The sequence below is a fragment of the Lissotriton vulgaris genome, chromosome 1_1, assembly GCF_964263255.1.
Source record: "Lissotriton vulgaris chromosome 1_1, aLisVul1.2, whole genome shotgun sequence".
Taxonomy (NCBI): Eukaryota; Metazoa; Chordata; class Amphibia; order Caudata; family Salamandridae; genus Lissotriton; species Lissotriton vulgaris.
The window spans coordinates 771,332,165-771,355,014 of NC_141685.1; the positions used below are offsets into that span (position 1 = coordinate 771,332,165).

At 43.5% G+C, this 22,850-nt stretch overlaps 1 protein-coding gene across 1 annotated transcript in view; it reads left to right on the plus strand.

Moving 5' to 3' along the window:
- The window catches only part of SWT1 (SWT1 RNA endoribonuclease homolog), a 1,175,709-nt gene that overhangs the window by 310,444 nt on the left and 842,415 nt on the right, over positions 1–22,850 (plus strand). Inside the window, exon 5 of the mRNA XM_086956007.1 lies at positions 8,262–8,321. Coding sequence (XP_086812133.1) covers positions 8,262–8,321 — 60 coding nt within the window. The remainder of the gene's footprint in view (positions 1–8,261; positions 8,322–22,850) is intronic.

Consider the following 22,850-nt stretch of genomic DNA (forward strand, 5'->3'; position numbering starts at 1 on the left):
CTCTTCTGAAGCCATTAATGGCCCTGGCAACCCCCACCCCTAGGACCGGCTCCTTCTATGTCCTGGGGTGCCCAGCCACAGGACAGCGGTTTGCTTCACCAAGCAAAAGCAAACACTACGGTTCCAGTGGGCAGGAGCTGTCAAAGTGCTCCCACTTTGCTGGAAGCGGAGGTTTTATCTCTTTCCCTGCCTGCAGACATGCGATCAGGAAAGAGATGAAGTTATTGCTCCTGCCTGCAGGGAGCTGCATTTCCAGCAGCTCCTTGCTTGCAGCAGCAATGCCAGCTCTCGCAGGAGGTGGGGAGCCGGCTTGGACCCCAGGCCTTAAGGCTTCCCCCACCGTCCCCAGTAAGGACATTGAGTGCCCAGGGCACCCAGGGAGTAGTGGCCACTCACCCATGCAGCTAGTCACACAGCCACTCACTCACCCATACAGCCCATCGCACACCCATGCAACCACTCAGACACCCGCTCATACAAGGATACACAGTCACACAGCCACTCACATAATACGCAGTATGTTAGAAATAGTATCACTCCTTACTAGTACACATAGTATACAAATTTAATTATACATTTAACACTCATAAAAGTTTAGAAAACACTTACAAGCTAGTCCTTATCAGCCAGGCTTAAATCCAGTGGCAAAGTGAGCTAAGGACCCACTCCTGGGCATACCCTGCCAACTTAGGGTAAACAAGAAAACGCAATAGGATGATGGACTGAGTTTCCACTTTGCTATTGGATTCAAGCAAGCCTGGCTGATGAGGGTTGTTACCCGGAAACCGCTCCCAGGATGCTTTGTTCACCCTAAGTTGGCAGAGTATGCCAGCCTTCGGCTAGGGAGGAGTCCCCAGAGGCCCAAAATAGGCTTGCGGAGACCCCTCTCACAACCCCCTTCGCAGATATTTAATACAGAATTTCCCTGTACTGCCTATGAGCAAGAAGTAACCCCTATGTAATCAATTAATATTGGGCTTCTTAGGTGACCACTTGAAATGACTGAACCTTTACCCCAAGGGTCGAACCATCACAGAAAATTGACAGGCATGGACAATTTACTTCCATACACTGTATGGGGTTGATTGTACTAAATACTATGCAATTTGTTGATGGTTGAATATGAGAACTGACCTAGCTAGATGGGTCCAGACAATGATACCTAATGGGACTGTCCTTTCTAAAGGATATACAAAGACTGTCCTTGATTAAGGTGTTTGACCAGTCATGAAAGAAGTACAGCATGGATTCTTCCCAGTTCTTTAGGTCTCTACAGCATCTGCAAAGACTACAAATGTATGTTTATGTGACCGCAGGTTTGCCAGCCTGTTTCACCCTGGAGACTAGAGGAAGCTTTGAGTACATAAGCAACCATATTGATTTATAGCATTAATGTACAACTCGCCAGATTGCCTGAAACATCTGATGGTGAAATGGGAAAAGAACGTGGGAGAGTTGAAGGGTGGTGACTGGCTGGAAGTACAGATATATGCCAGAGAAGTAGTGATCTGATCCATTATATGGTTTACATGGGCCATAGAACGAAGGTTTTTTTCTGCAGATATATGAGATTTTTAGTAAAGCTTTCTCCACACACTCTGAAAATGTCCCACAGTCCTGTTGTTTTGGGAGGGATGTTATCCAAAGTAATGGGAAGGAATTCAGGTGTGCTAGCGACAGCAGTTGTACTGCGAATACAGCGCTGACAAAATCTATTGCAACTCAACAAAATATTTGCTATACTGGGACTGTTAGTGACCCACAGGGATATGTACCAACAATGGGGTAGCATGATTCCACTAAAAATAGAATCACAGTGCATACCTTTGAACTTGTGCAAGGCTGCATAGAGAACTGTGTATGCTGGCAATGGCTGCCTCAGAACGCCTCAGAACTTTTCAGAAAGTATGGGGACCATAAATACAATATTTCATATTTCAATTATCTCTAGGATCCTGTCAGACTTTATGCAGGACTGGCCTGATGGATGGCTCTATATTCACAACACAGAGCCTTATGAGCGATCGGGCGCCAATGTAGCTGACGCAAGTGCTGTGAGACTGAGACGCTGCTAGGAATGTGACATAATGGGTAGGCAGTGAAATTCTGCAAAATATGTTGCTGCCTCAACCGAGCCTGCCTTGCACCCAGATAAAGTACATTGCTGTGGTCCAATCTAGAAATTATAAGGGTCTGTACAATGATTTTGCATGTTCAAAATCAGGTGCCATAAGATTTTTCTTAAAAATCTAAGCAAACCAAAGCATCTTGTTGCTACCTTGGTAATCTGTTGCTCCACAGACAATGTATCTTCCTTCTAGATGCCTAGATCTTTTATCTACTGACTGAGAGCGTTCAGATTCCCAGTTTAGTTGGCCAACGGTGTGGTCTCCAAAACTGAGGTTGATTACCTACTACAAGCACCTCAGTTTTGCTGCCATTTAATTTAAGGCAGTTTGTCCGCATCCATTCTGCCACTTCCTTACGACAAGGCACCATACTGAGAGAGGTACTCTTATTCGTAGCACAAACTGAAACTACAACTTGAGCGTCATCCACATAGTAGTAAATGAAAAATTGATACTTTTCGACTATATCCGCCAGTAGTTACACGTAAATCTTAAATAAGGTGGGACTCTAAGAGGATCCTTGTGGGACTCAGTGAGGCAAGTGTCAGATTTCTTCTTTTTTTTTTTACTCTTTTTATTAAACTTTGCTCTTAGTACCAAGTCACAGTGGTCGATAATCAGTAGACAAGTTGGAAAAATGCATCGTGGTGAAAAAGGAAAGATAGCACAACAGTACACAATTGGGTTAAACAAGTACATGATTACTCCTCAGGGCCCCCTCCCACCTCCCTATATTTCCGCCACGGTCCCCAAATCTTTTTCCATTTCTTCCTGCATCCCCTGCTCTTATAGATGGTTTCTTCTGCTCTTTGGCACCAATTTAGGTCCCTCCTCCACTGCTCCCAGGACGGGGATTCCGTGAGCCCCAGCCCCTGGCTATGTTTCTTTTAGCCACCCCCGCCGCCAAGGCCAACCACAGTTCAACGTGTCTTGACTAATAAGTGGCAGATTACTGATGTGAAAGGTTTGACAAGTTCCTATAAGTTACGGTCATCCAAAATGGACAGAAACCAGCTCAGAGCGGTCCCTTGAATCCAGTCTCCATGAATCTGTTGAGGAGCACCTGATGAGACACTGTCAAAACCAGCACTAAGGTCTAATAAAATCTGTGCACAGGTCCTCCTCTATCCAGTTCCTGCCTTACAGAGCTGTTTCAGTACTGTGTTCACTGCGGAACCCAAACTGAAAGGGGTGCAATACCCTATGAAATTCTAAAAATGCAGAAATCTGGCCATTGATGTACAAAATCAAATTTGTACAGTCCTCTTGTGAGAGAAGGGTATGGAAGCCCATGGGTAATTTCCAGGACGGATTTAACTATCCGAATAACTTCCTTAGGAAAATTGCTAGCAGTCTCCATTCTATTTGAATAATAACCTGCACAAGCTGCTCTACATACCCTATTATGAATTCTCAATGCATCTTTTAGCCTGTGTTTATCCATAGGAGGCAGTTTTTTTTAACCTTAAGATTGCGTTTATAAATTAGGGACCGGAAGGGTGAAACATCCTGGTGTTGTCCACCTGGATTGGAAGTACCGAATCCAAGTTAGATCGAATCCAGGAGTCTACAATCTCAGTGCATTCTTCCATCGATCCCTCCACCTTGGTAATGTAAATGTGCATTAAAGGCCAGTGGGCCAAACTTAGCCCATCTCCTTTAGAAGGGCCTGTGTACTGGCATCCTATTTATGGGTGCATAGCCCTAAATGGAAAAGAGGATCAAAATAATATCCAATCAAGTAAGAGGAAGCGGGCGTTCCACATTAGTGCTGGTTAGTTTAGAAAAAATCGGGTCAAGAAGATGTACTGCATTATGAGAGGCATCCTTTACTATCAGATCCAACTCGAGCACTTTAAAATCGCTAATATAAGTAGATGCAATGTGGCTAATCTTATTGTCTAAATGGATATTAAAACCACCAAGGGGGACAAAGTTAGCTCGCTTTAAAATATGAGGAGATAAAACCTTGACCAGCTTAGAACTCCAAGCGCTAGAAGGACCATGCAGGCAATAATTAGAGAGCTAGACGAAGTAAAATTCGGAGATAAGCCTATTTAGAGCAAAACATAATCGCAATCAGGGATAGAGGGATTGGAAATTTCACAGCAAAAATCCAACTTAAAAATAATGCCCACCCTGCCACCTTTTTTCCTAACCTCTGTTCTCACGTGAAATGCTATAGACAGTAGGCAGAGCAAGTGAAATATCCAGTGAGGAATGTTCATGCCAAGCTTCCATAAAAAAAATAACTAAAAAAAACTGTGGCCGGTTTATAATCAGTTCAGAAATAAAACAGGTTCTTAAATGTCCTGTGCCAAGGAGTGGAAGTTGATACTACAAAAGTGGTAGTTTACCGATTGTTTCCACGCCGAGCCTACTGCTTGGGAGGGAGTGATGAGTGCTGCAGGGTCTCGGAGGGAGTAACTACAGTGTTGGCAACTTAAAGTACCATTCAAATAATCAAGGCTCACACTGCATCTAGGTGCAGAAGCAGGGCGTTGTAGATACAGTTACTCCCTGAGGTGAACTCTTATCTAAAGATGGAGAACCAGGTTTCCTGGCCCCTGGGCCAGTTCGGCCATGTACAGGTGCGGACTGACTTATCTTTGGCGTGCCTTCCGTGTGCCTGCTGCGGCCCTGCTGCTTACATTCGCATTGTGCCTTCACTTAAATAGCGGTACAAAAGGGGTTGGTGATGGACGGAGCTTTTGAATCAATCAGACACCCACACCCAGTCAAGAGATCTGGGTTTAATCCATCACCGTTCTTTAGCCCACTCTGCCACCCCAGTTCAGACATGGCTATATGCAAATCAGTCTGACCCTGTGCCTCATGGGAACAGTGCAGCCTGAACTGCCAAGCCATGTCTTCCCTGGACCGGAAACAAGCTTCCGAGGACCGGTTACTGGCATTCCAGCCTTCTTCAGCCCGGCTTGCTTGAATCCAGTGGCAAAGTGAGCAAGGGACTCACGTCTGAGTATACCCTGCCACACTTATGGCGGCCAAAAGCGGTACAAAAGGGGGTGGTGATGGACGGAGCTTCTGAATCAATCAGAAACCCACACCCAGTCAAGAGATTTATTGGGTTTAATCCGTCCATCACCAACCCCTTTTGATTCACTTAAATAGGGCATGTCATCCCTGGAGAGCTCCAAATAACTAGACCACTCAAACATACGTCCACAGAGCGGCACAAAGAAAATGGTCACCTGGATTTCCTACCGCAGCCAAAAGACTAGCGGTATAGGTAAAAGTAGTAAAGACTACATGCAGTCTAGAACATCAGTTAAAAACGTATAACAAAAGCGCTTAAAAATACCAATAAGAGCATAAACATTGCCCCACAAAGAGCCCCAGAATGGTAAACACAACAATCTAAAAGGTAGTGTGTCCCAACACAGAACCCTATGCCAAGTTCAATGCAAATGGCTGTCAAACTAGTCTGATTCACTAATGTATATAGCCTGTGCCTCAGCTTCTGACTCAAAGGTGGTTTGACTAAGGGTTTTTTACCAAAGTTCTCAACAGTAGAGTGGAGGTGCCAGATAGGGAAGCGCTGAGTGATGTCCCTGTTAGATATCAAAGCACCTCTGTGGTGCAGACTGTAAAGTTGTTTCAACCCAGTTGTTTGCTTCTCTGCTGCTGGTTTTCTACACAAAAAATCCCAAAATGCCTCGTCCGAAAATCCACCATCAGATACGAGCAGGAGTTGAATCCAAATGCATTTTTTATGTATTTTGATCAGTTCTTCAAAGTCCTATATACAATTAACAAGGCTAATGGTGTTCTGATTGATGGGGTCCAACCTCTACCAACTGGATGCTAGCGCCCAAAAAGGTGTCCCCACGGTTACCTAAATTTGGGGCTGATTATTGCGAAATTGGTGGCTTACTGACTAAGATTGTCACTTATGTGGGTAACCAGTGGACGCACTGGATACACCAGTAAGCCCTAGTAACTAGATTTTAGGGTCAACAGCCAATTGCAACTTTAAATACCAACATCACAGGAACAATTGGCTTGGAGATCTGGTTGAAACTGTTCAGAAATGAAGGCGATTGACCACACCAGAAAAATCCCTAAGACTGTTGGCGAAGAACAGAAATCTCCATGTTCCTCTGGGGATTAAAGAAGCGAGATATGAATGCCCAAGAGGTACTGGAAGTGTCAGGGATGATGGTGGCTCCTCGGTGTAAAAATACTCCCAACATCTCTGCAGGTTCTTTGCTCACTCAACTTACTTACAGAGCATTTCTTTCCAGCTGGGCTGCAAGGCCCTGTAACACCTGTGTACTCCTTCCCAGTGACCACCTTCACATAGGTTTCAAGTTAACTAACCTATGTTATTTCTTTTGGTTAGAGGTCTGCTCCTGTCTCTGGGCAGAACTGCTTCTCCCTACTTCAAACCAAGGTGCATTAAAGAATTAAAAGCTGTTTTTCAAATCCTTGGTGAAGATCATAGAAAGCAGGGCCCTGTCACTCTGGTGCTGGATCATGCGGAGTTTCTTCTCAGTTTCTAGACAAATATAAATTCATTGGTCCACAAGTTCACTATTGATTCTATGGACTCAACAAAAGTGCATGTTTTGTTCAACATTTAGGTATTCCTACAGTCAGCATGAATTGCGTCTTGAATCTTTTTGCTTTTCGCTCCTTGGCTTTCTACATGGTGACGTCGAGATAAAGCCATCTAGAAAATGCTCAGGTTTGTGTATAAATTCAAGCTAGAAACCCTAAGCCACGTTTCCCTTGTTGCTGTGTGAGGATGAGTACCATACAGGAATGGGTAAGTGTGTTTCATTGTACTAGTGGGTGGACAGATGTAGCAGGGAATGGATGATTATTCTCCATTAACCTACCAGACATTTACATTCTTACCGAGGGACCCAGTGAAAAAGTGAGGAGCATGCAGGTTCTCACCCAGAAAGGCTACTGGCAAAGCATCATTTTCTGTAGGCCCACACACCCTGTCTGTAATAGTCATCCTGCAGTCTCCTGATCCACTACACTTTAAGCATATGTAATTTCACACAATACACACTCTAGGATGGGCAACAGCTATTAAGATGGGTTGCACTTTACAGTGGAGAGATCAGTAGGTGCACTTCTATCCAGGTGTACAAATACGAAAGCCTTAACTATGACAGTAATATTCTGCCACCAACACTCACTCAAGTAATAGTTTGGTATCAAGGGGTAATAGCTAGCCTTGGTTATGGGCGGAGGTACACTTTGGGTACTACACCACAAAGGCAGAGTCATAGCATATGCTATGTTGTCCAATGACACACAGGCTGTTCCAAGTCCTGATAGGACTTGTGCCCTTACAACTTCTTCTCAGTTGCTCAAATACATTTGAATGTGAAACATTATGACAGGTGCATACCTGGGCTCTGTTGCCCGATGGGGAGATAAGCATCCTTGACTCCAGTCTCTGGTACAAGCTTGAAAGTTGCTTCAGACCTCTTTGAAGGTAAGCCATTCCCTGTGCCTGGAATATTTGTTTCCTCTTTACTTTTAAATGTTTTACAATAGCTTCTGTTTTAAATATTCTTCTTTTACTTGCGTCCATTTGTTTGAGGAGCATCCTTTATAAACTCTCTAAAAGATGGTCTATATTTGTGTTTGATAAAATGTGCTTGCTATGCATTGATAACTGTACTCCTATGTGTGTTTATTTCAAGATCTGCTCATTATAGTCAATATGACCTAAGATTTCAGATAAATCATCTTGCCTTTCAAATCCCTATTCTAAGTCATTGTACATGATATATAAATCTCAAATGGCCGTAACTGGCGACTGAATGATTGAGATCAGGCTTAATGGGAGGTTGGTAGAAGCAGGTTTTCTGAGGACACATATGTGTTCTCACTGTACAAGTGGCATGGCGTGACAATATTGAAAATTAATTTCATCTAAAAATGCAAAGCACAGTATTGCTTTGTCTTGCCACCTTAAGTCACATTTGTTATATCTGTTCACTAGAATGTGAAATCTTCTTCAAATTCATAATTTACCTTGAATTGGCTACTTTACATAAGGTGCGCATGCTCACTTTTGCTGCGTGAAACAGTTTTGATGTTTTAAATGTAAAGTCCTCACTGATTTCTGTGGTTATTCTTTTCTAGAAGTCTGAGGCTGCTGATTTATCCTCCCCCCTTGAACGCAATGAAGATTCAGAAGAGGAGGTAGGTTTAATCAAACTGTTCAATAGTCTTAAGAAAATAAAGTGTGCTGTTTCACATTTAATTATTTTTTTGTAGTCGTGCATACCCATCACACATGACCAGTTTTAGAGCCAATATTTTCGCCCGTAGTTATAGTAGCCCTGTCTCATTCAATCAGCCAATGCTGAGTTTTATGAAGAATTGTAAGATGGTAGTTTAATGCAGCAATGGCACTTTTTACATTCTATTGGAAGAAGGGCATCCAAAACAACCCCAAGTGTCATAATCTTATCCTGGTCTCAGATTTCAGTACTCCCAAACAGGAATAGTTTATGGCTCTGGGCTTGACTTAGAGTTTGGCGGATGGGAAACTCCATCGCAAATGTGTTCATTCCATCATAGCCAGGATCCAACCCTTCATGGACAATGTGCTAGAGCTTGTCCAATGGATAATGATCCGTCTCTTAGCTGCAATAGCATCCAATCTGAAAAACCTTTTGCCCATGAGCCCCTCCTTTTAAGGTAGTAAATCCAGCACGTATTGTTTTATTGTAGTTGTTTGAACGTCTTTCATGTATTGCCTAATCCTGCAGGTAATCTCCTTCTAGAAAGCATGTAAGACTGGATGGTTCATGTGACATGTAGAAAGTCTGCTTCCTCCACCTAGCACATTCAAGATTGTGCTGATTTGCCTTGATAAACTGTATTCAGTTTAACAGGATTGATAAATGCTATATGGACATAATTTTACTGTATTAGTTTGAAACGTGTATTGCAGGACAAAGTCTTTACCCAGACACACTGTCCACCAATCTTCATTTTGTCTCGAACTTTTAAGGCCTCAAATGGTTTGCCTGCCCACAGCGCTCTGTATATGTTATAAATTAAGCATTTACTCCTGGGGAGGGCCAATAACATGATCATCGTCTGTGTCTGTGGTGAGGTTTTCAGAAAAGATGTCCATATGCTCCTATCCATGTGAGCCAGTTGTGCGTATTACAGAAATTCACCACCATCATCCCAAAGTTATTTTGTGCTCATTCAAAGATTACAAACTTGTTCTCAGGATATAGGGAAGTTGAACAACAGCCCCACGTTCAACTGTCTACTGCCATAGTGTTAACAAGCTGACCAAAGGGGTAGGTACTCAAAATTTACATTTCCAGAGCGAGCTGTGGGAATTTGAAAATTGTCTTAACCAGGCTATCCCATATGATACAGACATAGCTAATTACATAAGGTAATTGTCTCGGGCTCCCCGTCCCCTCATCAGTAGGTTCTTCAGTGCTCCCCCTCTTGCGTGCCTTTAAGTACCTATTCTCCCACTTGATCCCCCACTTGATCCCCCTCATCCAACCAATGCACTGCATCGTGTAGCTGTGCCACCATGTAGTACAGCTCCAAGTCTTGAACTTCCAGCTCACCTTATTCCCATTCTCATTTAAAAGTATCTAGTTTGACCCTTCTCCTTTTACCTCCCCAGATCAGTTCCACCAATAAGCGATTTTATACTACAAAGAACTGCCTTGGAATCATGTATGTAGCCCCTTGCTATATATCTAAGCATCTGGGCAAAATGCCATCTTGGCAAGTGCTACCTGACCCATTACCGACCGCTGGAGTGTGTTCCAGAACTTAATTGAAGCCTTAAGTCCATCTGTCTCGCGTCCTCTATTTAGTCTCTGACTGTCTGCTTCATTCATTGAAATCTTTATGCCTACATATCTGAATATTTGCCCTCGGCTATGCGCCGATATCCAACTCCCGAAGTCCCCCATCTGAAAAAGTTCAGATCTAGTGCGGTTGATTTATTTAATACTGATGCTTCATTGTATTCAGCTATCTAGTGTTACAGGATTGGAGCAGAGTATGTCAGGTGTTTAAGATTTACTAAGGTGTTGTCAACAATTAGAGACGCAACGCATGTGATATCCTCCACTTGAATTCCTTAGCATATTAGTGCTACAAGTAATCTACAGGCCGATAGCTCCAACACCATTGCAAATAGCAACCGGCAGCTCTGATTCGTGCCACGTTTCAGTCCAAATTGCCCGATATGGCCGTTCGGACCCTGGCCACTGGTATCGTCTATAACAACTGTACTCATTTAATGTATTTCTTTCCCAGACCCATTGTTCACAGAACTTCCTACAAATTGCCCCAACAGACAGAATCAAAAGCCTGTTTAGTGTGTAGCAGGACCAGTGCATATTCATCATCTGCCCACGGTATGTAGGAAGTGAGTCAGCCTTTGTATGTTGCTTAATGTTTCTTTGTGCATGAAACCACATTGATCCTCATGTACAAAGGCTGAGATTACTTCAATAAGTCTGTTTGCTAACCCATTGCTGAGAATTCCAGTATCTACGTTAAAAATTGATGAAGGACAGTATGACGACACCATCACTGGCTCTGTCCATTTTAGCGATAAGTACATTCTGAGCTTCCCTCATAGATTTGAGCAGCGTATCAGGTCTGTAAGATTAGATTATAATAATTTTATTATGCATGATTAATTAAACCGTTGCATTCAGAACATTGTTGGTTAATATCAAAGAGAATTACATTTAATAAAACAATTAAAAAAAGTTAAGATTAAAGAGAGCATTTGTATTGAAATTAAAAGACATACAATTGTTCAATTTTTAGTAGTACTGCTGTCACAGGATTGCACACCAATTTGAAGGCATTTATACGAGCGACATACTTTTGAAACCAATGGAGCGGACAAGTTCAGGGTCTGCTGTTGTCTTAGTAGGTCACAACTATTGGCAGCAAGAGTTTACCAGTCTCTGTGCTGTCAGGTCAAAGAATTTTATAAGATGACAGTTGAGCTGCACTAAGGAGGGATTTAATCACATCATCACTGCCTGTCTGCTTGAATAGTGGTTCTAACAGGCTTTTCCATATGTCGGCTCTGTAGACTTCATTTCATATGCCTAGGACAGTACTTCCCAAACGTTTTAAAACCACAGCCCAATTTGTAGAGCAACAAACTTTCACAACCCTCTTATCTTTAATGGACATTAGGTGGGTGTGATTTTTTTTTTTTAAATATCGCATAACAGCAATTTGTCATGACCTTGACCATGCAGACGTGGCTCGCTTGGTGTAGGGGAGGGAGGGTGGGGTGTAATGGGGTGCAGGGGTGGGATGGCGTTCGGGGTGGGATGGGGTTCGGGGCGGGGAGGGGTTCATAATAAAAAAATATAAGAAGAAAAAAACTTACCCGAGGCCAGGTCCCGCGTCTTCTCTGCTCCTGTTCTCCTACGTTCGCCTTGGACAGGGATCAGGCAGCCAGGCTCCTCTCCTAAGCCAATCACAACACTGCAATGCTGCGATGTGTTAGTTCTGAGCGCTGCCAAGGGCTGGAGGGGTGGGCATGTTCTCCATCCAGCTTGCATGGAGAAGGGGAAAATGCGCATGACTGGTTTGTGCGCCCAAGAGGGCTGACCAAACAGTCATTGGCGCACTGAGGAGTTGGCAAACTACTCCTCCCCTGCCCTGCTCCCTAAGCATAGCAGCCCCGCCCGCTCGCAAAGGAATCATATTTGCCATAGCGGAGGAGCAGCCACTGTGACCACATCCTCCAATCTCGGACTGTGGCCAAGATATTGCTCTCCCCATCGTAGTGGCAGATAGTGAAGTGCACTGGAGTCTGGTGCTGGAACATTTTCAGAGTGGGGGTGTGACTGTGGCATTCGTTCACTGAAATCACAAGGCTTCTGAAAAATATATCTGTTAATACAAGGGATTTTAGCAAATTTTAAAAATACATTCTGCAGCAGAGCATAGGGTAAGCCCTCGTATCCATTTCTGTGTTAAAACGAGGCCCAGTAGTGCATTTTGAATGAATATATATATTAGTACATGGGATACTGCAATCCCTGTTTTAAAAATCCATCTCTAATTTCTTGGTAATCGGCGACATCTAACGCATCCAGTTGCCTTAGGATAAAGAAATTATGTAGCTGCTCAATATTAACTTATTACAGTTGAACTCTGCCCTCACAATGCCTATTGCCCCAGCGCAAGCACCTGAGTGGAAAGGCAGGTCAGGTCACTGAGCATAATTAAAGCAACTGTTTAAAGAGCAAAAACGAAAAGTTGCTTTGCTTTCTTCTGTTCTGTTTTTCTAGCTGTACCTTTGACAAGCAGAAAGGAGATATTTGTGGCAACATGCTCTTTTTTTTGCACTCCTTAAGTTATTATAAAACGTTAGACTCTTGGCATGTTTCAACTCATTATGCGTCTTTTTGTGCAGCAGAGGTGTGAATGCTGCCTCTGTAAAAAAAAAAGAATATATAAATATAAATTATATATTCAGATCAGAACAGAAAAGCTTTATTCGGCACAAATTATGTGAACCATAAAAGCAATAAGTTAATGCTGTAAGCAGATTAATTCCTTTTTTTGAACAGAAAAAGAAAGTCTGGAGACTATGGAGATTCCCCCTCTCCGTAGCTCAGGTGCTGGTCGCTCCTCCCAACGGCAGCAAGGTTCGCAAGCTTTGCAATGGCACCGGATGATGAGACGCCGAGGACGTGGTAAAAACACAGTGCTGCAGGACGTATCTCGACGCTTCTTGAGTGGTGGGTGCCGTGGACGCTGTGGTGCGAGTCTCGGGTGCTAAGTGAAGATAACGGGGATGGTTGCCCGCCTTCTGACTTGTCTTTGTTCCTAACTTTGCTGGCTCTGCTGGGACGCCACTGAAAGGCGGCTCCAGGTGCTGCTGCGGTCTCCGTGTGCCGAGGAGTGATCGTGGCATGCTGGGGGCTCCTGGCAAGGATTTCTGGATCTCTGGCATATCTCCCGTGGTAAGAGCACAATGAATGCTGTGCTCTAAGGTGAAGGAACGAGTCTTCCTAAATGAAGTAAAACACCAGTGAAAAGATAGTAAAAAGGATGGCACAGATGCTTTTTTTTTTTAAATTTAAACCGGCAGAAGCTAAATTGGAATGCTAAAAAGGAGGGCTGAAAGGCAAGGCGCTGGCGCTGTCGTGGTCGCTGGGGCTTTTCTAAACGGTGAAGTAATGCGAAGTTAGGAATGATGCTATAAGAGGTTGCTGGATTGCCTGTGAATTAAGGTTTATTGCATGTTGCATGTACTGTTGCTGTTAGTCTGCTGTGCTCTTATCTTTTGCTCCCTACTCCGGAAAATGTACAATTTATAAAAGGTTTGAAGTAAAAAAAAAAGCGGGAAGAAAGAAAAGTTAGTGCAAGAAACACTGCAAAATCAGTTTTAAGTCTTACTTTTGGTAAAAGGGCTCAGTAACTCAATTTGCTGAAGAACACCCAAGGAAAGCCACAGATATTCCCCTGTTTTTGACTTAACTGAAGTTAATGCGGTAAGGGGAGACAAGACATCTGTTCTGTAGGGTTGGCACCGGATGTTTAAATGCTAAAAGCGATAGACTAAAAGTATAAGGAAGGAAAGACAAAGTAATTACGACAGCGAAGGGTAGGATTTGCCTAATCCTCGGGAAGTTAAAATTGAAAACCAGTGTCTGGTTGCAGTATAAATACAACGGAACTAGAGAAGAAAAAAGAAAAAAAAAGTCGATGTTCACCATGAAAGATTTATTGGCAGACCGCCCTGCCCCCTCCACAAACGCGTTTCACCGTTTAGGCTTCGTCAGTGTCTCAGAACCAGGATATTTGTCACGCACCCCTAGGATTTTAAGAAACTAAAGTAAAATGGGGAGACATTTGAAATACACAAATGCAGTAGCTAAAGTAGAGGCAGCGACTGTGCTGAAAGCAAAAAAACATCTAAATCAAGCAAAAGGGACAGTATCTCTGGTCAAGGCATCCAATCCAGTAAATCTCTCAGGCTTGAATTCAAGTTTTGAAAGCTCCGCAGAAGATCTGACCAGACCACAGTCCGAGCTACACTTGGATGGAGATAACCCCATTCTTGCAATCTAAGGACTTAATAATCCAGAGATGGGGAAGACTGCCGGATCTAAGCCAGGGACAGCAAAATTGGAGTGAAAGAGTTATAAAGAGTTTCCACTGTTCATAAAAAACTACTCTGCCTTTAGTTGCTCAAGATTTGCCACATTTAAATTTAGACACAGCAGTAACACCAGATGAAGAAGCAGCAGCGATTAACTCTTTGGAGATGCTGCACATATCTCCACCTCCCCAAGGGACGGTTCAAGATTCAACACCTATGATGTGTACTCACTCGGGGAAGGAAGCCCACTCGTTCCACCGCTCTCCCCTCTGCACCCTGATCAATTGTCATCCGCTGACATTCTAAAACAGAAACTACAGAGCCAGTTGCAGCTTCAAGAAAAATTTCAGAAAAGTTCCAGAACACTATCAGAACAGGCTCCAGAATCATCAGGTCAAACACCTAGCCCGCAGAACAAAAAACCTCAAGATGACTCGGAATTTTTAATCACTGGGCTAACACACAGCAGCTTGAAATTAAAACTTTACTTAATCTTATACTGGATGAGATTAGGAATATGAAAAAGTCTCTGGAAAAAAATTATGAATCTGTCGTAGGTATCGTAGCAAGATTTCAGGAAGCTGAATTAAGGATAGCACACCTAGAGGACCAGATGGGTTCTATGATCCAGAAAATGAATGTGGCAAAGGAAGATAAAATTGTCCTTGAGAACAAGCTCGAAGAATTGTAAAATCATTCACGTTGCTCTAATCTCCGGATCGTTGGAGTACCTGAGGGGATGGAGGGAACTAACACTCTTTTATGGGAGGAGTCATTTATCAAACAAAAAGTGCTTCCGGATTTCACAGATGACTTAACACTAACTAGGGCACATCGGGTCCCTGCACACTTCATTCCGAATTCTAAGTTTCCTCGTACAATTCTGACTAACTTTGTGGATTTTAGAGTGAAAGAGAATATTTTAACCAAAGCAATTCAGCAGAGACAATTTACTATCGGCGAGGGTACTAAATGCTGGATCTTTCCAGATATGTCCATGGTGGCGGCTCGCAGACGCAAAGAGTTTGTGAAGCTCCTATATCTATTCAAAGCACAGGGGGCGCAGGCGTCGATTTCACAACAATCCAAACTCAGGGTGTTGGCTAAAGGGAAATTTCATATGTTCTCTCGCATTGAAGAGGCCCAGGAGTTATTGAAAGAGATTTCCACTGTAAAATCAAATCACTGGTTATTGCTGTTTTCTTTTTCCTCTCTATGATTACTGGGTCTTTGCTGCTATGGTGGGGTGGGAATCACCCAGGGTGCAGGGACAGGGCACCCCATAGTATAGAGGGGAGGGGACAAATGTGGTTTGTGGGGACTGCAGGGTTTGCCACATTGTTAGGGGGAGGCGGTTTCTTGGGTTGGCGGTAGGGAAGGGTTTGGGCAGTACAGCAGCAAAAAATTAACAAGAACAATATGTAAAAGCAAATAAGGAACAGGAAAATATAAACAATTTAGAATAAAGCTGAAAAGGACGAAAAAATTCCAGGGATTGATCTTGAGACAAAATGAGGGAGAAAATTAAAACTAGATAAACTGGGTTAAAAAATGCAGGATATAAAAACTGTAACATGTAATGTGAATGGATTACTTAACCCGCGGAAAAGTGCTGCTCTTTTAAATTGGATAACGTCTCTCTCTCCCGAGATTGTATTTTTGCAAGAAACGCATTTTAGGACTGATGCCCCAAAAATATCACTTTCTAAGAAGTATCAGCAGGCATACTTCTCATCTGCTAATTTAGCAGTTCGCGGAGTAGGGGTTTTAATATCTAATACGTTAGATTTGCAGGTTAAGGATATTCATCGTCATAGGAAGGGCAGATAGCTTTGGGTGAAAGTAAAGCTGCAGGAAACAATTTTTAATCTGGTTAACTACTATGGTTTTATCGAGGATAACACTGCAGCACTCGCCCACATCTATCAATTAGTAATACCAATGGAAGGTATATTAATTTTGTAAATGTAAATGTAAATGTATAGGCATTTATATAGCGCACTACTTACCCGGAGGGTCCCAAGGCGCTTCGACCGCTGCGAAACCCTTCCTGGCTTCCCTGAGAGATGGTCCCTTAATGGGTATCTCCAGGGTGAGACCAGGCATCCCCGGCAGTCTGGTGGGGCCGTTAGTGAAGATGAGGCAAGCTAATGCCCAGAGTTGCCGAGTGTGATCGCTGATCAGAGTGGGCACCGAGGCGAGAGAATTATCGAGTCTGCTGACCCTGTTCCAGAAACCTGCCGCGCCGGGAATCGAACCCTGGTCCCAGGCCGTCCTCTGCTCTCGGGTCTGCCGCCTCTAACCAGTGAGCCACACTACTTCACCTTTTTTGGGAGGTGATTTAAACTTTATTCAGAATTTTGACCTTGATACATTAAATAACGTAAAACGCCAATTAAAGCCCAAAATGGCAAAATTTATAAATAGGCTTTTTAATGATTTCTCACTAATAGATCCTTGGAGACTTGGACGCCCTAGTCTCTTACAATTTACTTATTATTCGCCAAGATTTAGATCAGCCTCCCGCTTGGATTACATTCTAGTAGACAAGTTGGTTGCTAATGGCCCGACAGAAATATTGGCCAATTCTTTTTCAGATCACTCATTAGTTTCATTTACATTGAAATTTGGTAGCGTTATAAGAAAATGATCCAGGTGGCAGTTTGATAAATCTTTACTGCAAGATATGAATTGGTTGACAGAAGTAAGAGGATTTATTAAAGAGTGTTTTCAGCTTCATCTAAATACGACTCTGTTGTTTACGGTATGGGAGGCTTTTAAAGCCACCTTTAGAGGCCAGGTTATATCATATAAGGCAAAAATAGGTAATATTCGGAGACAAAAAATTCTGGCATTGCAGGCGGCCGTAGAAAAAGTGAGACTAAATGTAGTCCTAACAGATCTACCACTGCCTATTGTAAAGGCACAACAGCAAAAATTAGATAGAGCCAAAGAGAAGCGGAAGGATTTTTTTTCTACTCGAGGCGATTACAGGCAGTAGGGCCTATCAGCAGAAGCTCTACGAGGAAAGCCAACAGATGGGTAGATTTCTGGCTTGGTCTACTAAATGTCAAAAAGTTGCTCAGTTAATTACCCAAATTAAAAATCAATCAACGGGTATATTAGAGGATGATAAAGAGGCAATTGCTGAGGTGTTTCTCACACATTTTAATCAAACCTACTCAGAAACTCAAGTAAAAGATGAGCTAGCATTGAAGAGTTATTTTGAAGAACTAGAACTACCTTTAGTATCACAACAGCTTTCTAAGACATTAAATGCTCAAATAGGAATAATGGAGGTTCAAAGCGGTTTAAAAAGTATGCCAAATGCCAAGGCTTGTGGTGGAGATGGGATTCCGGTGGAAGTATATAAGGCATTTCAAGAAGAATTGCTTCCCTTTTTAACAACATTCTTTAATCATATTAAAGAATCTATAAATATCCCAAAATGTTTCAAAGAATGAATATTGATAATTTTCTTAAAAAAAGATAAAGATCCCACCAATCCCAGTTCTTATCGCCCTATCAGCCTCCTAAATACAGGTTATAAACTCCTCATGAAAATCTGGGCAAAAAGGATAGCACCCTGTGCACAACTAGTAGTTCATAGTGACCAGAATGGTTTTATTCCAGGACGTCTCATGGCTTCTAATACATATTTTTTAACGCAAGCCATTGATTATTTTTCTACTAATAAATCCAAGGCGGTGATTATGATGATGGATGCCGAAAAGGCTTTTGATTTGGTAGATTGAAGAGCTTTAAAAAAGGTATATAGTTGTGCTGAAGCTAAAATCATTATTACCAGCTCGGAAGCTGGCAAAGTTAATATTAAACGAGGCACACGCCAAGGACGTCCATTATCCCCTCTTTTATTTTCAGTTTTTATTGAACCCCTGGCTGTCAGTATCCGGAAGAGCTTAATGATTTTGCCTCCAATTATGGGGATGACAAAAATTAAGCTTTATGCGGATTACATTATTCTATATCTTAGAGCAGGGGCAGTCAATATACAGAATGCCCTTGATGAAATCCAGATATTCACACAGGTTGGTGGATATAAAGTAAACCAAGCAAAAACTGAAATTTTAACATTTAATGTGATTTCTTTAGATATTCCATCTTCCATTCAGTTAAAACCACCACATCCAGTTAGATATTTGGGGATACATGTTACAAATGATTACGGACAACTATTTTTCTTAAATTACACCAGCATGCTCATGAAAGTAAAAAAGCTATTAGACAAATGGTCTATGCTCTCATTATCATTAATAGGGAGGATCTCTATGGTCAAAATGTTGGTGCTGCCTTTATTCTTGTTTCTTTTGACAATCTTCCGTTAAAAATCCCGAATGCAATGCCCCTGACACAGTTCTACTGGTACCTCCAGCTCCGTCATGCGCTTTCCCTCACCCTGGAGGGCCTCGACTCCATCCCCGAATTTAGCCCGTTGGAGGCGAAGGTGTTCATGGGCGACCTTGAAACCAAAAAGATCTCGCGGATATATCAGTCCCTGGTCTCCCACAGTGTGCCTACGTTGGAGAAGCTTCGGAAGGTGTGGGAGGAGGATGTGGGTACGTTGGAGGAAGAAGACTTGAGGGAGGCCCTAGCCGCCCACCGGGGAGCGGCCATAGCGATGCATCTTCGCCTCATCCAATTCAAGTACCTCCACCGGGTTTACTTCACTCGGGTTCGTCTGTGGTGGTCAGGCCTGGTTGTCTCCCCAGAATTCCTCCGGTGTGGTGGGGTGGAGAGCACATTCCTGCACACGGTCTGGCAATGCTCGTTGTTGGATCATTTCTGGAGGGGGGTATTCTCTTGCCTATCTGAGTTCATGGGGTGGTTGCTCCCACGCACGCCACAGCTTGCCCTGCTGCATGTGATGGATGGGATCAGGGGCAATATTTATAAACTGCATCTTATGCAGCTGCGCCTCACGTTGGCAAAACGTGATATTGCCAGGATGAGGAAGGATGAAGAACCGGGTTTTAGAACCCAGCAGCGCCAGGGATAACGCTCGATGTCTTCGGATTCCCCTGCCTCGGCAAATAGAGACACGGGACACTTCTTGATGACGTCAAAGACCAAAGTTTATTGGCTGCAACCAGGTACAGAGGTCTACGAAGCACAACACGGGTGGTTCGCTAGAGACTGCACAAATTCAATGAGCGGAGCTTGGTCTTTTATGCCAAAAATCACATTCCAGGCTAGCATCGATTACATACAAACTAACCAATCACAGGGTGACATTTTAAAAGTAGCGCATGACGACAATCCCATTTTCCGTTGTCCAGCCCACCAGAAATGACCAAGCACATTCCAATATCCTGTTTGATCAGGCCGGACAAACCCATCATAAAACCTCAACCCAAATCAATGATTGTCGTAAAGGAAGGAGCAGAAACAGATGAGAAGCAAGATAGAAGGTTGGGTGCAGTGTACCATAAACTCAGCAATGTCCTGCTCTTTGATCTTTATCGGACCAGCTGCTTAACAAGGAACTGGCTCTGCGAGGTCAGCCTCGGGCAAGGGAGTCAGTTCGGCCAGGTCAAACAAGAGTCAGCTAAGGTATACGTGTCCCAAGGACTCGTTCGGCCGCAGTCATCGGCCTATGTGAGGGCAACCACACAAAATGGCTCCCGTACACAAAATGGAACCCAAGGGTTCAAACGAAATCCCTGAATACGTAGTGTTCTCATTGATCGATTATTACGAAAACACTCGTACACACCGCACTCGTGATTTGCGGTCCGCTGACACAAAAATCGTCTACATCCGACGACTTTGATTGAACGGGTTCGGAACCACCAAACCACAGACCCTCGAACTACGGAACTACAGACCCTCCTTTTGCCCTTACATAGGCAACAAACCCAAACCCATGTCAGTCTGAATCTAGGTCTATATTCATCAGATCATCGATATGTTGCTGTAGCATCATCCTAGTACTTAGTACCTCTCTCTGGACAGGTCTCCTCGCACACGAAGTAGCACAGAGGCCACAAATTGCAGGAGCACACTGTACACAGAGACAGAACAGGAAAAGGATAGCTAAGATCATTCCAATGACCATCAGAATCTTCCATCCCCACGTGGATATCAATCCCCAAAACCATCCCATCAACGACCAATCTCCCTTGTCTATATGTACAGACTCGGAGATCTTATGTAACTTGGAAATGGCCTGGAAGACTGACAGAGCGTTGTCTGGAATGAAAACGCAGCAGCTCGATTGAATCAGTTTACACACTCCACCTCTATCTGCTAGTATGACATCAAGAGCAACTCTATTCTGAAGTGTCATAAGTCGATCTGACTGGAGCTCAGCAGTCAAGTTACTAAGGGCACCAGCAGTTTCGACTATGGTGGACTCAACCACTCTCGTCAACTGGCGAATGTTCCTGCTGTTAGCCATCGGTCCCCAGAACGGCAGAAAACCCTTAAAGAAATCTCCCAACTCTTGCCCTGCGGTATCTTCCTTACTGAAGACACCTCTAGCAACTCTCGTCTTATGGTAATCTGCCGCAGCTGTAAAAGTGGGAGGCAACAGGAACGAAACAAAACATGTTCCCGAGAAGTCAGGGGGCAACCATGTATATGCTTTATCATAACAGATGAAATAGGTACCCTTAGCTGCTAGAAACGCTGGGGAAGTATGAGACGCAAATACATAAGTCTCAGTGCAAAAACTCGTCCCTAACTGAGCTTTCGGATTCTTGCCATTACCCTGCAGACAATAGCGACCCTGATGGGGCACTATCCATATTGGTGGAGAACTTTTTCGCTCGCTGGTTAACACTCAGACTAACTCCATATCCAGTAACGTCCCAACCAATATATGGTTGTCTCTCACCTTTCGGAATGGACTCAACCGCGTTAGTCCCTTTAACCATGTCGACTATACCCTTGGCCAGAGCACTATTCTTCGGATTATCTTTCGGTGAACATTGGGTATAGACTCTATGAGCATAAATGAACATTGTTCTGTATGCCCAAATAGAACCATTAAGGCTGAAAGGCAAAACCAAGTACGGGATACCTTTATCGGTCGTATGGGGCATTAGGCCACAAATCCAACAATTTGTCGTGTTCAAAACTAGCTGGTGTTGGTGCAAAAGTTGTATAAAGGAATTGTTAGCAAATTCCAATCGTCTGACTATTTCATGTTCGGGCAGAGGGTGAAAAGAATGGGAAGAAATAGTAGGAGGAGGTATAGGTTGCACAGTGGGCATGAGCGTCACTTTAAACGAAAATGTCACATAACCAATTAAAAATATCATTAAGCTCAGCAACATAAATAAACACAGTATTAAAAATCGTTTTCGTATCATTAGTTTGCAAATTTTGCTCTTAAAGCTTATTGTCTCAACAGGTCTCTCCAACTCGAAGAACTCCATCCTCACTAAATATGCTGCTCGCGGTGGTAGGGTGTTCTATGCTAAGGAATGCCTCTGTCAGCCCAGGGCAACTCCCTTAGGCCAACCAGAACCTTCGACCTAGTGTCTCCGGCTTGCACTCCAAAGACTTGTCAACCGCGACCCTACAGCTGAACCCGGATGGCGGTTCGAAAAACAAAAATCTAAGTAATTCCTCGGAGGAGAGTTAACCTGCAAACAGAAAAATCATAAAAACTTTATTTGTTTATTAGTCCCACGACTCTCGGTCACAAATTATAACGGTCTTTTCCAGGCAATGTCTGTTCTCGGAAAAGCAAATCAGGTTCAGTAGTGTTCAAACGATTCAAAGGAGGCACAGCTTCTTGTAGAAGATCGTCACTTTCTTTCTCAGTGTTCGGTCCAATCAAACGGGCATCGATGAATGGCAGAAAACGAGGCACGGTCTCAGTCTCTGAATCTGGAAGTCCCTTCTGGACCCACCGGTCGTACGGCAAGGGCAAAGGAGCCCTTTTGCACTGTACGCCGTGGATCCAATTCTTTTTGCCGTGCACTCGTACTGCGGAACGTGTAGATAACAAAACGAGGAAGGGTCCTGTCCAGCGGGGCTGCTCGTTCTTGCTCCGCTGAAAGTTCTTCACGAACACCCAGGAACCGGGTTCAATGGCGTGACCTGGATCTTCAGAAGGCTGTGGAAGAGTGTCATGAACCTGTTGGTGTAAAACACGCAATTTAGCCGTCAATTCATACAAGTAATCGAGTAACACAGGATGTTCAATCTCACTAAACTTCGTTGGTCTTGGCACGCCCCAAATATTCGCCGGGCGGCCAAACACGACCTCATACGGACTCAAACCCATTTGCGAATGCACAGTCATTCTAGTAGACAAAAGAGCTAGGGGCAAAGCATCCGGCCATTGTAAACCAGAGCTCGCTTGAATTTAGGCCAATTTTAATTTCAAAGTGCCATTATAGCACTCAACTAAACCAGCTGATTGGGGGTAATTTGCAGCGTGGAATTTCTGCCTTATTCCTAATCCTTCACATACTCTCTTCATCACTTGACCCACAAATTCACTCCCATTGTCACTCCAGATCATTCTCGGCAATCCATACCTAGGGAAAAACTCTTTGATAAGGGCTTTCACTGTGGACAAGGCAGTATTGTCCTTCAAAGGGTAAGCTTCCACCCAT